Here is a 15,168-nt window from a genome sequence, read left to right on the forward strand (position 1 = left end):
ATTTTCATCATCATACTCATCGCCCTAATCACAAGAATATGATCAATTACTCATCTTCATCAAACCGAATCCAAATTGGTTCACCGCAACATGGCTACGGAGATCTCTCCGGTCTAGGTTCTACGAAGTCTAGAACCTACATGTTGTGCGACGGTGGCACCGATAAAGACATGGATCTCGCATCACATCTAGGATTATCCAACAGCCTACATTCCACACAGGAAACTCGGCATGGACAAAAAACATGCAGATGCGGACCGAAATTATTCGGATCGATAATTACTTACCGCCTCAAGTCCCATGATTTTCGTACCTGACGTCAAGGCTTGCTTTGTCGATCATCATACCAAGAGTGTTCATCCAGTTATTTTATAACGCGCGTCATGAATTCCTGCGAGTTTATCCACACCAGGCATAACTTCGGAATGGGATTGGATTGCATTATACAATCTTGTGTGATTACACATGTCACCTTTGTGACTAGGTATCCACACACCCTGATCTACATCGGCTACTCACAATTCGGGATACCACGTCGGTGATCTCAACACTTTTCATTCGTGAACATATTTCTCGAGTTCTTGTTTCTTATTGGCCTATCATACACACGTTTGATCTTGGCTCATTATGTCTATTGGAGTTTTTTATCGCATCGCATGGTATTGCATCGCATTATAGTTTTATCCCTTTTCAATCGATATTGTTATGTCGATCTTGTGGGCGGTCAGAATTTTGGCATTTTTAGGTTTAGGGATGTAGAGTTGAAGAAGATCATCTTCACTCGAACTGGTTAAAATTTTTGGGTGGCTTATATCTTATTTTTTTCTGTCGTCTCTATTTGGGAAAAAAATATTCTCGGGTCTGGTGGGATGGTGGGATGGAGGATATGGAAGGAATGGTATGGAATGGTATGGATAGGATAGGATAGGATGGAATGGAATTGGACCGATTCTGGTGGGTGGATGGGCGGAAGAAACTTCCATGGATGGGTTAATGCGGATGGATGCATTTGGATCTATGGATTGGATTGGCTCGGAATGGATTATAGGATGGATTTTGGAATTGGTTGGCGAGTCATTATCTTATGGAATTTTTGGAATTTGATGTTTGAGTATTTGATATTTGGTCTTTGATGTCTTGATGTCATGATGTTGTGAAGGTGGATATGAAATGGAGTCGAGTGGAGGTATGGAGATATGGAAGTCCAGGAAGTAGTTTGATTGGATCAGATTGGATTGGCTTGACTAGCTACGTATAAACAATCACAATCACAAATATAAAGCATGAATACAATTAGTCAATACTCATCAACAAGGGCAATTACTTATCGCGTTTTTGTGACATCCTTTTGTGCATGTATATCATGTATTTAAAGTTTCCTTGTGTGTGTGACTCAGTCAAGTGCCTGCGATTTCTTCTTCCGGGAGGGAAATGGGAGTAGGAGTAGAGGTGGGAGTGGGTGTAGAGGATAGGGGTGGAAGCGGATGGTTTGGGTACGATTGTTATTTTGGGAAGGAATAGCGAAGAGAGTGAAGGATGTGGAGTGGGGGGGAGGGGGGGAGGTTCTCTGTGGAATTCGCATTTCGGATGGATTCATTATTCTGGGTTTGTTAGGCTGTGTTTACATGGTGTTACGTGATGTCATTTTATCCTATGTGGTGTTATGTTGTGCATGGAGAGTAGGGAGAGCAGGGAGAACAACCGGGTTGAAGGGATGAGATTGAAGGGATGGGATGGGATGGGATTGGGGGGCAGATGGTGCGGATTGAATTGAGAGTTTGGAATTTGGGTTGACTTTTATATGTATATACATGACATGCAGATATGCATATACATATACATATACATATACATATACACATACATACACACTGCAACTCGGAGCGAACTGATGGTGGACAAACTTTGATGTGTGGATGTATGTGTAGAGTGCTTGGTAGAGATGTTAGGGTGGGGGGGTGGGGGTCGTGTTTAGGTTTATGTTTCTGTGTTTGTTATATGATGAATTATATATGTATCTGTGTACTCCAGTTTTATATATTTCTATATGTAGATACGTCTCATTTCTATTTTGTGAGGATGATGAATTATGGTAAATTGGGTGTAGTGTAGTATAATAAACTAATATAAACTATTATAGATTTTACATGAATGAAATTCGTAGATGCGAAAAAGAGGAGATGATTCTTAAATTCTTATTTGGAAAATTGAAAAGGGGATGGATATAATGTCATATGATATCTTGATGAGAAGTATATTATTTATAGTGTAGTATAATACATTCAATTATGAAGAATATCGAAATCTACATGTCGATGTGAGGAAATCAACAGACGGGCTGGTTGGATGTAAAGATAGATAAAGATAGATAGCTAGAACCAGGTACGAGAAGAGAAGAGATATAAAAAAGGAAAGAAAGCCGAGCGAAAGATCAAGGTAAGTAAGGTTAAGTGAGCAAATGAATAAATGAATGAACAACCACGAGTGGAGAATTCTCCACTTCATTGGTGGATTTTGCGGGGTAAACTCTTGTTTTATATTGGGAGTTGTTTGGGTTGGTTTTAGGGGGATGGGAGGGGGTGGTGGAGTGTAAATCTAGGTATAGTGTATGGAGGCGATGTCGAGAAGATAGACGAGGGATGATAGATGGATGAACGGGTGGATAACGGGTAGTTGAACGGATAACGGATAGATAGATAGATAGTTTGGTACAGTGTGATGCGGCGATGAGATACTGGTATGACGAGTCTTGGAATGTGTGGTTATCTGGTACGATGGGTGCACTGAACTAGGGGGTGTGAATATGAGGCGGTTTTATGGGGATGGAGATGAGAATAAGATGGAGAATGAGCGAGATTGAGGTGGACATGTAACTGCAAATGGATGGACACAGAGTAGGCGCGAGGAAATTGTTAATTGAATTGGTGTAGAGTGTGTAGAGTACCAGCAGCGAAACGAAAGAAAGGAGATAGATGATAGGAAGCAATCAATCAATCCAGACATCTGCGTCACGAAACACACACACACACAATATAAAGTGAGCTTCTCTAGAACCGCCACATGCATTGTGTGCATACAAATCAAAACTCGTATATTCGTATACTCGTATACATAGCATCACGAAGAAAATAATCTCTCCAATTCCTCCTTTCCTTTTACATCCCTCACTCACACACATATAAAGCACAGCAAGCACAGCCGAAGAATCAAGTAATAGTAACCCCTTCCCCGCCCGGAAAAATTATCTATCATATTGAGCGCCCATAACCGATTATATCCGTATTTGGTTCGTGTGGTATATCTGCTTCTGAATGGTTGAATGTGGTGTGACACCCGTTTAAGAGCTGGTTGCTTGGTTGGTTGGCTCTGGCGGAGGGAGGTATGATGGGAAAAGGAGAATCTACGGAGCGGACCGCACCTACTTTTGATTGAATCATGCGTACAAGCAGTAAGTAATTAAGGAAGTAAGTAAGTACGAAACAAGTACAAATTCTACATATCAATACACAAAAGAGGAAGAGAAGTCGTCGACTGAATCAAAGATCTGCAGACAAGACTTCAAGATCCGCACGTGCAGTAGTAGAGAGACACACTTGGAGCATTCGGTATATATTTGATATCTAACCGATGAAAAAAATCGGATATATACTCCCTTTGTTATCCTATGCCGGTTTTATGTCTTGTAACTTGTCTCAACTCTATTATTCAAAATCATTTGGTATGTGTACTCTGTAGGCATGAATTGAAACAGACACACATGTGAAGATCTCACCGCCCCACCGCGGGAGTAACCTAAATCTAAAGTTAAGTTACCTACCTATGTACTCACAGCCTCTCAAACCGAGTTCCTCTACATCCATGCCACGAATCCGGATGCAATAGATGATTCTTTCACACAATGTTGTGCATAACCAAGCTACTTTTTAATTAACTTTGCTAGCTGCGACGGGGAAACAGATGAACCTTCCGAGTCGATGTTTTCATAGTACACATGTGAAGGAAGGGTACATCGCTCAATAGTAAATATGATAGTTCTCGCAAGTGTACCTTCCCCCGGTCGAGGTGCCAGAAAAGAAGGGTTCGGGGAGTCGGAGAACATGGGAGTATAGGATCGATCGCGAATCGGAAGTTCGTTCGCGCGCGGGAATGTATATGTTCGCCGCTAGCCTACATCAATTATTACCATGGGCGAGGCTATCTATCCGCGTCGAACTTCATGTTTGCTGAGTAGCGGATCGAGTTGTATTGAGAGATAGGAGAGTGTTGAGGTATTTTGTCACATTTCAGATTCGTACAACGTGAGCTGTAGTTTCTGATATCCCGGTTTGAAGCACTGCAAAAACAACAACTGCATGCTTGAATTTCTCTGAAATTACACATTTTCGAAACAAATGCAAGCCAGAGGCGAAGTTATCTGCAGTTGATTCCAGATTCAACTAATTCAGGGAACCTCACATGGTTCACCGGAAGTGAATTTAATGGAGAAGTACCTGAGTACGTACAGAGAGAGTATGTAATGTAACAAGAGGTACCTAGGTAAGAACAGCCAATAGCCTGTGTGAAGGATCGGCCCGTTGTGTATTCACATTTCGATGATCAGGAATCTCCTTCCGGTAAGCACGATCACATCGTGTCACTCCGTAACTGAACTGCCGAAACTTGGTTCGAGATAATGAGGAACGAATGATTTTTTTCTATAGATTCACCATATCATCTGAGGTCGTACGAGATGTGGAGTGTCGAGTGACTTTTGTAAGTTGTGGCATTGAAGATTTCTAGCGAACAGGGTAAACAGGGGCTTAGATTAGTCTTGCATGATGCAGTGTTACTTCAACAGGTGCAGAATCAATCACATTGCTTATGGAGAAACTGCTTGTTTAGTGAGAACTCCCGAGATGTGAATATAATGAATAATCTTTAATAGGTCGATTGGGAAATGTCGTATTAGATGTAAAAACGCCCACGTGCATAAATCTTATCTGCAGCTGAGGTTCTTGAGCCGAAATTACAGTCAGAATTTTTAGAAGATTGAAAAACTCAATGTAAGTTTCTACGAAAATTTGCAATATAATAGCAAGAGATCTTGACAAAAACAATATGTTGCATCGCTTTTAACGACCGTATTGCGTAATTAGGCGACATTTGAGTTCAACGGCACACAAGCTTTCGAGAACAGTGGAACGTTGAAGCTATTCAGAGACAAATGAGGTCATGTTTGAATGATTATGATGATATCTCAAACTCTAATTGATGTTTCAGGAAATACCAAAATTTCCTATTGGTGTTGTCAAAATCAATCCACTCTTCTCTAACGGCTTCTCTGCGGTTGAGCCCAAATTTGAGCCATGAACATGCTCATCCTTATGAGATCCACCTTGTGGGTCACGACGGTGCCATTTCGAATGGCATTGTATGACTTCAACAATACCCAATCGGGAAGTGAGTGTTAGAATTCGGCTGGATGCACTTCGGGAATTGCCTAAAGTAAAGAAGGGAGATTTGCACTGACAGGGACTCATCAAGTCCCCGAATTCATTGACGTGTTCCCGGATCGTACTGAATCTTCGGAGTATACTCGACTCCAATGATACCCACCTGGAAGTCAACTCTGAAATAAAATCGTACCTGTCAGACTTCCAGGGTGATCTACTTCGGGATGCTTTAGCCGATGTACAACTGAGGCACAACAAAGCATGTTACAGTACTTGTGCAACTCCGCTTAAACTTCTTGTTGGCACTTCTGCATTCGGATACTATTTCCATGATTGTAACTAGGGCTTGCATTTGACTAGCCAAGGGTGACAATCCATAAAAACCACTTGCATAACCCGCATCTCACCGTTTGCTCCCTGGTGAAGGATGATTTACCAGGCTTTCATTCCTTTGGACCATTGTATCGGTAGCACCATATCGATTTCGGAAAGCCGATCGTCAGCTGAACCTACCATTGTTTCATGGGTGTTTATTGAAAGAAGGAGCATGGTTTCTCGTTTTGTACAGAGTACGGCGATGATACGAGGATACAAATATCCGATAATATGCCAGCTGTCTAATCATTAACTGAAAGCGGAAGTATTCCGTTAGGTAAAGTGTGACATGATAAGATTTGTAACCTTTGTATTAATGACATATGTTGTGTATCTTGAGGATATATATTGCATTGTTGAGGATGGTGAAGGAGGCTGAATGAAAATCTTGTTGGGAGGTAGAAGTTGGGGTGTCGTGTGTAATGGCTTTAGTGCGTGAGTAGACACTAAAGTTTTAGCGGCCGATAGCCTATTTCCTAACGCTTAGTGATTGAATTCTGAAGAAAATGATCGTCAACATCAATACACATTCAATACATATCGCATTTTATCCATCTAACCTTTAACGCTTGAAGTCTACCAAGTCTATCAAGTCTAATCTAACCTTTATCATTTGAAGTCCATCAAGTCTATAAAGTCTACAAAGTCCTAAAAGTATATTGTGGAAGTATAATCGCAACTTTAAGTGATTTTACGATCATCAAATATCCTTATGACTGTCAATACATGGTTACGTTTAATTACTCTCCATTTCCAATCTAATTCATGATAATAGCCATACTCATGTACGATTTCACAATTGCTTTCTCATCATGTGTCTGATCTTACCACGTCGAGACCTCGGTGAAGGAAGTTTCCTTTACCCAAACAATGTAATCAACGGTTGACGCTGACGCTGATGATGTTCTGTCACCTCAATCTTCAAATATGATACCTTGATTGCACATCAAGACTCCATTCATTCATTCACATATAAAGTCACACCTCTTCAAATGCATGCACGACTAAGCACCCCGCTCTACTCACATGCTTGCGTACCACGATTACCAATTTCTTATCGTCAATTGAGGGGCAATGTTACCTCCAACTGCCTTATATAGACGTGTTAATAACATTATGTATACCAATTTTAATTCCACAACATTTTTTCCTCGGAAAACACATTGAAATCTGATACTATTTGTCCTTTGTATCACTTGTTGAGAAAATAACCCGGGGTCATACCATTACCGAATAAATCAAACATGTCGAAAATATTCATGTACGTTCTGTTGAGCCTGGTTCTCTCTCATAGTTTATCCGGAATGTGTTATACGAATAGAACTTTGGTTTTGTCGAGTCAGTCTGCTAATTTCCTCACTATAGTATCGGAGCAACAGGTCACATCGGTGGCGCTGTGTTAGATCTCGTCTACCCGAAGTATCCAGATATCCACATTAAAGCATTGGTACGAGATGAGAAGAAAGGCAAAATACTTGTGGGCAAGTACCCGAGAGTAACTTTTGTTGTTGGGGATTTGACATGTTTGGATCTCTTGACTAGAGAGGCGAAAGAAGCGGATGTTATTATCAGTGAGTGACCGTGGACTTGGTCTACCAGATTTGTTGGAGTGAAACGCTCCCTCCTATTGTCGCTTATCGCGAGAGAATGAACGGGTACCTGGATCCAACCCCTCTCTTATTCACATCGGGGAAAAGAGTGTCATGATATTCAGTAATGCTGTGCATGAAAAACCTTTGTCTCATGTAGTAAGAGCTGAGATCAAAGTTGCCTTTGGTCTTGGTCAATTTCTGACTGTTGAATTTGGATACCCTTTCCAAAGCTTCATCCTTATCTACATCTCCCATCCAACATTACCCAAGATAGTTCACTAAACTTCATCACAGATACGGGTCCCGACGTCAAGCAAGATGTAGCTATCTCAGCTATCCTTGAAGGGTCAGCCAACCACTCCCCAAAAGCATATTATATCCATACTGCCGGCGGGTCGCTCCTCTGGGATTCGCCCGGTAGTTCTCAAATCGAACCAAAGATCTTCGACGACGTACTCGATATCCAAGCGTTGAAATCTTTCCCACCCACCGCACTCCACGCTACTAGCAACGCTGTATGTTCCTTACATTGCCCTCCTTTCCCCACAACACTAACACACCCCTAGCTCGTGTTCGCCGCATCCCCATCCACAAACATAGCCATCGTCTCCCCCACCGTCGTCCACGGCCTCTCCCCCTCTCCCCTCCACCCAACTCCCATCTCTCTTCCTCCCCTCCTCTCCGCAATCACAACCACTCAATCCGGCTTCGCTATCACCCCCATCACAAATCTCCAATCCCACATCCACGTTCTCGATCTTGCTCAAATCTACCTCTCTCTCCTCTCCTCCGCCCTCACCGACCCATCTCCCGATCCTCGAAAATGGGGTCCTGAGGCCTTCTATTTCGCTGCATCGGAAGATCTTACTTTTGGAGAATACATGACTCTTCTCATCTCCAAGATGTCAAACTCACCATATAAATTGGTGCACGATACACAGATCAAGGAACTCCCATTCTCGGAAGCGGTCAAAGTGGTAGGGACGCTCACAGCGTATTTGTTCAGTGTTAATATGCAGGTGAGATGTACGAGGGCGAGGGAGGTATTGGGATGGGTGCCGAGGGCGAAGAAGGTGGGGGAGGGTTTGGATGAGGTTCTTGAGGTTTATTATAAGGAAAGGGATGATGGGGCGGGAATGCAGGAATTGGATGATACGTATGGATTGTGATGTTTTGTATAGATATTTATATCTGGATAAGAGAATCTTGAATGCAGATTCCGTGGTTCTCGGAGGGGGGTTATGTAACTAGAATAGACTTTTTCGCATTAGATATCAGGTCTTATAGATGCAAAATTAGAAGGAGATCCCGCATTCTCTGAACGAATACCTTCGGCATTCCTATCATACTGTCAAGAAATACATTTATCGCAAAAGAAGAGTGTGTAGCCAATAACTTAACAGTGAGAGCTGTGGCAGTCTTTATCAGATATAGACCAACCTCCTATTCGTTTTCAATATTCAGAGTTATTGAAATAACCACACCTTCTTACTTGAGTATAAATACTAGGTATACCAATTCAACTCACATTTTCATACGTATATTCCACAGCGTTCCATCTTTCTCAACCTTCTGAATCGTGCGCGTCTATCAAACTATCACTATCCTGCTCTCCCCAGCTCCCCTACGGCTGAACTTGATCGCATCAATATGATACTCCATCCCTTATCTCTAACGTCGTCGATACTGGAACAGCTCTCATCTTCCACTACGACATACTATCATCTGATATTCATTCCAATTCCATTAATATAACACACTAAAATACATACACTAATCAACACACATCTCACTCTCATCTCCGACCATCTTCCTATCCCTCATATCTTCTCCTCTCCTGCAACAATCATGACTACCGTCTTATTCATATAAACCCCGATACTAAAATCCAGTACATAACCACCAATAAACACTATTCCCAATCCCCGATATCTAGAAATATCTCACAGAGAGTTCGATCTCCAATTCCGTTCCTTATCCTAATTCCAATCCTTCATACCCAGCTAATTTCCCATTCCCATTCCTTTCATCCCATCCTATCAATACCGATCATATTTTTCCGTACTAATCATAACATGCTTTTTCCTCTCACCCATCTTCGCCACCTGCCCATTCTCACCCTTCTTCCCATTCCTCACTCTCCTGGCCCTCGGTTCCTCAAACCACCCTTCCTTCCTCCAATCGATCTTCTCCAATATCCTCTCTACCCCGCTCTCCTGATCCCTTCTCCCCCTCACACCTCTCACATCCCTCGCCACAAACCCCTCAAACACTCTTCTTCTCGTATCTCTCCCGCCCTTCTTAACTCCCACCCTCACACTAGCATCCCTCAAGAATGGAGCTCCAGACACCTTCCCCAATCCCTCTTTCTCCGTCCTCGCGCCTTCCAGTAACCAAGACCTCATCCATTCTTTCCTCCTATAAACTTCTGGACTTTCTCGAACAAATGGTTTATATCTATCTAACCATTTGATTCCCTCCGCATAAAGTATCCCCTGACTATCTTCTAGTACCATTTGCTTTTTGTATCGTTGCAGTGTGTGCGCTTTAAGTCTAAAGTGCTTTCGAAGAAGTTGTTCGCGACGACGATAGCTGACTAATTTATGTTTATGAGATAGAGAAGGTCTGTTGTGGTGAGAGCGTTTGCTAAAGATGCGGGAGGGATTAATACTGTTGAATAGGGTGGCTAAAGCTATTTGAAGAGGAGAATTGTCAGTATATACTCCTCATACATAATGGGGAAAAAAGGGAAATTACTTACTACCAGTTCTATGTTGCTTTTCAATTGTCCCATCCTTACCAGATACAGATTTATCCTTTCCCTCTTTCTTAGAAAGTATAGAAACAGGTACCTTAGGCGATTGACCCTGCAGATCGTGCAAATTAGGAGTCGTGGCACTCTTTCCAACAAATATCGCACTGATATTCGCTCCCGCATTCATGAAAAGCTTGCCCAACTTCCCAGAGCTCGGTGTCGTCGGGTGTTGTAAAATCTGTTCCTCATCATCCGCAAACGATGTCGTCTTTGAAAGCTTTGATGTTTTTTTGAGTTGCAGGGGATTTGACTCATTAGAATCATTAGACAAAATCGTATCAATAGGAGAAACTCTTTGTTTCGCAATTTGTTGAGATGCGACTTGTGCCTTTGCATATTTGAGCTTGAGATGATGTTCATGTTCCAACGCAATATCAAGATCAGTTTCCCAGCCGCCAAAACTCATTTGCTTTTTGAGGGGTGGAGGAATGAATCCGTATACTTTGTTTGCGGGAGAGATAGGACTTGGGTTTGATATTGCGGAAGACTTTCTAGCTGTGTTGATTCGGACCACCGGTTTCGATTCTATGGAAGAGTCATTTATAGTTGGGGTTTTGACTGCTTCAGCAGGAGAGTGGAATGATTGAGAGTCGTCATCCTGATTAATAGGAAGTCTATTAGGCGGGACGGGAAATCTGTATGGCTCTCTGCAAGCAATGGCTGTATGGGCCGAATATGCCGTGCAGTTTTGCTGTGAACCATCGAATATGCCTCCCATATCTTGAGACTTAGATGCCGGAGCCGATTGCATAGATTTATCTTTCTCTTTTCCGCAATCTCTGCGAGGAAATAGACCCAAACTCTTTTGCTTCTTCAGTGCTGCTCGCTCTGGAAAATCCACGGCATAATTTGATGGTTCGCCTCCTCTACGAGGAAATAAACCCAGACTCTTCTGCTTTTTCAATATCTGCTTAGGCAATGACGGTGGTGGAAAATCCACGCAAGGATCTATTGAATCAATAGGGGGTAAATGAGAAAAGGCAGTAGTTGAATGCGCATTCGGCATCGAAATACCAAGTGCATTATCACCGCTCTTGATATCAGTAGATTTAGAACTTTCAGATGATTTCCTCGGGGTCTTTAAACGTTCAGATGATTTTCTAGGAGTTTTCGGAGTTGTGTTTTCAGGGCAATTTTCGGTGTCTTCAAATCTGACCGACTTTAAACTCTCAATAGACTTCCTACAAATTATGGTTGCCATACTACTCTTCTTCCTCAATCTGGGTTGAAACACTGCAGAAGGCTCATATGGACTAGCCAAGAATGAAAGATTGGCACTTGGAGACATTTTTGGTAGATTGGTGTCTCCAACAACTGCATCTATCAGATTTTCCCCCATAACGAAAGTCATGTTCTTGGTCGTATGGTCTGCCATTACTTCGCATTGAAGATCATTATAAGGCCTCGACTTCATGAGTTTCTTTGATTTTTGTCGAGTTTCCATACGCGGGGATGATGAATCAGAATACAATGGTGAGGGTATAGGTGATTTTGAGCCGGACAGAGATGTCTTTTGTGTTTGGACTTCAACGGAAGAACTATGCAAAGCAGTTCTATGAAGTTGAGTTCCAGGGGTTGGTGTGATAGGACTTTCTTGTCTCATTGATAAAGGCGACTTTGAGATTGATGGGAGTGGACTTGGGGCTTGCATCTCCGCATTGGCAGCATCATGTAGCGGCGTTTTACGAAGCTTAATTCTGGGCTTCGTGATCGCTGCAGCAGTTTGAGGTAAGGGAAACGTATGGTCGCGGTTGGCATGGTGTGACTCTAACTCCAGATCTGTAGTAAAATCGCACAATGGTGTTTTACGCAGTTGAAGGTTTCGAGAAGCGCCTATGACTGGGGTAACCTGCTGCGAGGTTAGTGAAGAAACAGCCATTGAAGATGCGCCACTCAAGGCCCGGCTCCTAATGCTACCGGAAGTGCCGCACGATTTCTGTGTATGGAGTAGAGGTCTTTGGGTGTTTTCTGGAATGATAGGTTTCGGAGCTGAAGGATACCCGGGCAGCTCTCGTAAATCCAAGGCTTGATAAGCTTTGATTGCATTTGAATTACTTTTCAAGGCATGCTCAACTTGCTTCATCGGATCGAACCCAGTCGAAGAGCCGTGTTGTGAAATGTGTGTTGAAGAGCCAGCCCGCAAAGTTTCAAATGAAGTCGCACCGCTGTCTTTGTACATTCTGCGAGATTTTACTTTGGTGGAAGCAACACTCGAAGTCCTTGCTCGTGAGGATGAACTTGAAACTCCATTTGGAAATGATGCTCTTCTTTCCATTGGAGCTTCTGGCCGGCACAAGACTCGCAGAAGTTTTTCATCTTCAGATACCTTTTGTGGACGAAGCTGATACTTTGGTTTAGGAGGACCTCTTGACCACGGATCAGGAAATGCTGTCAGACGGAACGGCGACATATTTTGTTCATCTTTCAATGGGACCCAAGATTGGAAACTGTTATGATGTGCCGCTTCGGAGAATTGTTCTATGAACGGTGTGTTTAATCGAAGTATGCGTTGCTGGTTGCGCACCGATTCTTTCCCATCTCCATTTGATGACCTTGAGCTTGAGAAACTTTGCGCGTCCGGAATTTTAGGGGTTGTCACTACTGAACGGGGCGTTCTTGGTGCATTCATTGGTATGGTGTGATATTCTTCACGGTATTCGTGTTGACGTTTTGGAGATGCCAACCGTTTTCGGCTGTGTACTTTTGCCTCAGCTCTATCAGATTTTTGAGGCTCATTTGTTGAGTTTGAGGTGGCTGGGTATGATGTATCTTCTTTGCTGTTCCTGTTCTCCGTTGTGCTCTGTGAATGATGCTGGGGGGCTGGCTTTTCTGAATCGAAAACAGTATTCTTTACTGTGACTGGTTTTTCTTTTTGATCGCTTTGGCGTTCAGTGCGAGCTGATTTAGATGAGGATGCGGTTGTGCTTCTTGAGCGTGCAGACCGTATACTGTATGCTATTGCAGCGCTTCTCTTGAAGAACATAATGTCGTGTATAGCGTTAGATTGCTCGATCATCTTACTGGCTAGCTCAATGTAATCTCTCAAGTTCTCTCGAGTATCAACCCAATTATGCTTGCATGCAGGGTTCTTTAAAAGTGCTTCAAACTCTCTCAAAGCTTCGATACCTTCGCACGTCACCTGGATGATGAGATTATAGAACTTGGCTCGATGCTTTCGTAATTTGTCGCGATCAATGCGATCATTCGGAAGATCTCGAATGCATGGTGGATATAAGGTATTAAGCATGGCGAGAGCATTCGGCTTGTAAAAGGGATGAGCTTTAAGTTCATGGAGCATTGTCTATCAAATGAAGGGTCAGCATGACCAATGGTCTTGAAGAAGCATATTTGCATACCCAGATTCGTAGATCAACGAAGCAAGTGGCATAGAAGCCTTCGATGATTGTCTCTTGAGCTTGAATATCTTCCACCCAACTTTTAGCATCAGGGTCAGCACTCAGAACTCTTCTCCAATTGTGCTTGTTAATCTTCAAACGCAAAGCAACTTCCCTAAGAGCCTCTCGTCTTCGACATTCAAGATCTTGGAGATAGTCAATGCCAGTGAGAGCCTGATCAAAATCCACCTGATCTTGATCCTTTGTAAATACTTTATCCAAGCACCACTTTCTGATGAAATCAGGTGGCAGTCCTCTACTTGCCCGTCTGCCCCCTGGAAACTCCGATTCAAAGTTGATATCAAGAAGAGTTTCATTTGAAGCATCCATAAAGGGATCATAAGCAGCATGGTTTCGAATTGTTGATTTAATGTTTTCATCCTTAGCATCTTGGGGCTCGCTGGATTTGTCCTCTTGAGTATCTTCAGCTTCACTGATTTTATCCTGCTTAACGTTTCCAGGTTTGCTGGTTGGGTCTTCCTTATTCCCTGGCTTTGATTTTTCCAATGAGATCAAGAAGTGTATAATAGCTGTTCCTTTTGGTTCGTACTGCCACCACTTGTGCGCTTCCTTTAATTTTGGCACCCGATGCCCTAATTTTTTTAAATCAAGTCAGCTTTTGTTTTTAGAAACCATGTCGGAGTGCGGCCCAACATTGGCCAATAACGGGAAGAGAGAAGAAGCTTGAACAAGTGTTCACATACCCGCATTAAAGGAAAACATTATTTTCAAAGGAAGTTCAGAGGATAGATGGCACTCTAATACATGGCTGATGATCCAAGGAACTTGATCTGCGTGTTTATCAATGGTGGTGGTGATGGGAAAGTTATCGGTCGGATCGCTTGAAGTTGAAGATAAGGAAGACCTAGTGGATGAGACCCCATCCTGCCAGGAACCACTCGAGAACGACTTTCTCGCCATATCTTTGAGATAAAAGCTTTTAAGATTCCTCCAATCAATGAACGAAATACGTGATAATGAATGAATTTTCTAATTGAATATTTCCAGGAATGAAAACGCCAATGACAAGACGAAAGATCTGAAAAGCTCTACTGAATATACTTTAGAAGAAAAGCTACAGATCCTCTTTTCTTCTTCTCTTCAACTCTTGATACATAGGTAATCTGTATAAACTCTCCAAATTGTCATCCAGCAAGTATACATCAGACGACACAGCAGTATTGTTGAAACCCTCCAACTGTATACCAATAATAGTCTGGGGAGATTTGATGCAAGTAGCAAATGTTTGAGAGAGACTCTTAATGATGATATTTGAAAGAGGATTTGTATTGGATATTTAGCTATCATCTGCTTTCTTGATAACTAAATATTGACACTCGTCGTTGACTCGGCACCCACATTTGATGTTGGCATCCGCATGGCAAACGGGGAACAGCAAGGTATCCTAGCTAGTAGATGATCCGGGGACGGAGAATTTGACATATGATGGAAGATTCTAACTGGTACTTGGGGTCGGAAGAGTTATACCATCCTAACCACCATCCGTCTGACTAGAACGGAAAGCAATAGATCATATATGTGCCCATGATCCGCTGCTT

The 15,168-nt window shown here is 42.6% G+C and overlaps 2 protein-coding genes across 2 annotated transcripts; one reads left to right on the forward strand and one right to left on the reverse strand.

Moving 5' to 3' along the window:
- Positions 1–7,051: 7,051 nt before the first annotated feature.
- On the forward strand, positions 7,052–8,568 carry Bfra_002813 (putative nucleoside-diphosphate-sugar epimerase protein; the record flags this gene model as incomplete). Its single annotated transcript, XM_037333227.1, has 4 exons — positions 7,052–7,068; positions 7,173–7,378; positions 7,694–7,914; positions 7,966–8,568. The coding sequence occupies 4 exons, from the start codon at positions 7,052–7,054 to the stop codon at positions 8,566–8,568; spliced, it is 1,047 nt and encodes a 348-aa protein (XP_037195355.1).
- An 870-nt stretch (positions 8,569–9,438) lies between these two features.
- Bfra_002814 (uncharacterized protein) lies at positions 9,439–14,530 on the reverse strand (the record flags this gene model as incomplete). Its single annotated transcript, XM_037333228.1, has 4 exons — positions 9,439–10,091; positions 10,161–13,515; positions 13,571–14,202; positions 14,314–14,530. 4 exons carry the CDS (start codon positions 14,528–14,530, stop codon positions 9,439–9,441), a joined length of 4,857 nt encoding a protein of 1,618 aa, XP_037195356.1.
- Positions 14,531–15,168: the final 638 nt, after the last annotated feature.

This window comes from Botrytis fragariae (assembly GCF_013461495.1).
Source record: "Botrytis fragariae strain BVB16 chromosome Unknown tig00000012, whole genome shotgun sequence".
Classification (NCBI taxonomy): domain Eukaryota; kingdom Fungi; phylum Ascomycota; class Leotiomycetes; order Helotiales; family Sclerotiniaceae; genus Botrytis; species Botrytis fragariae.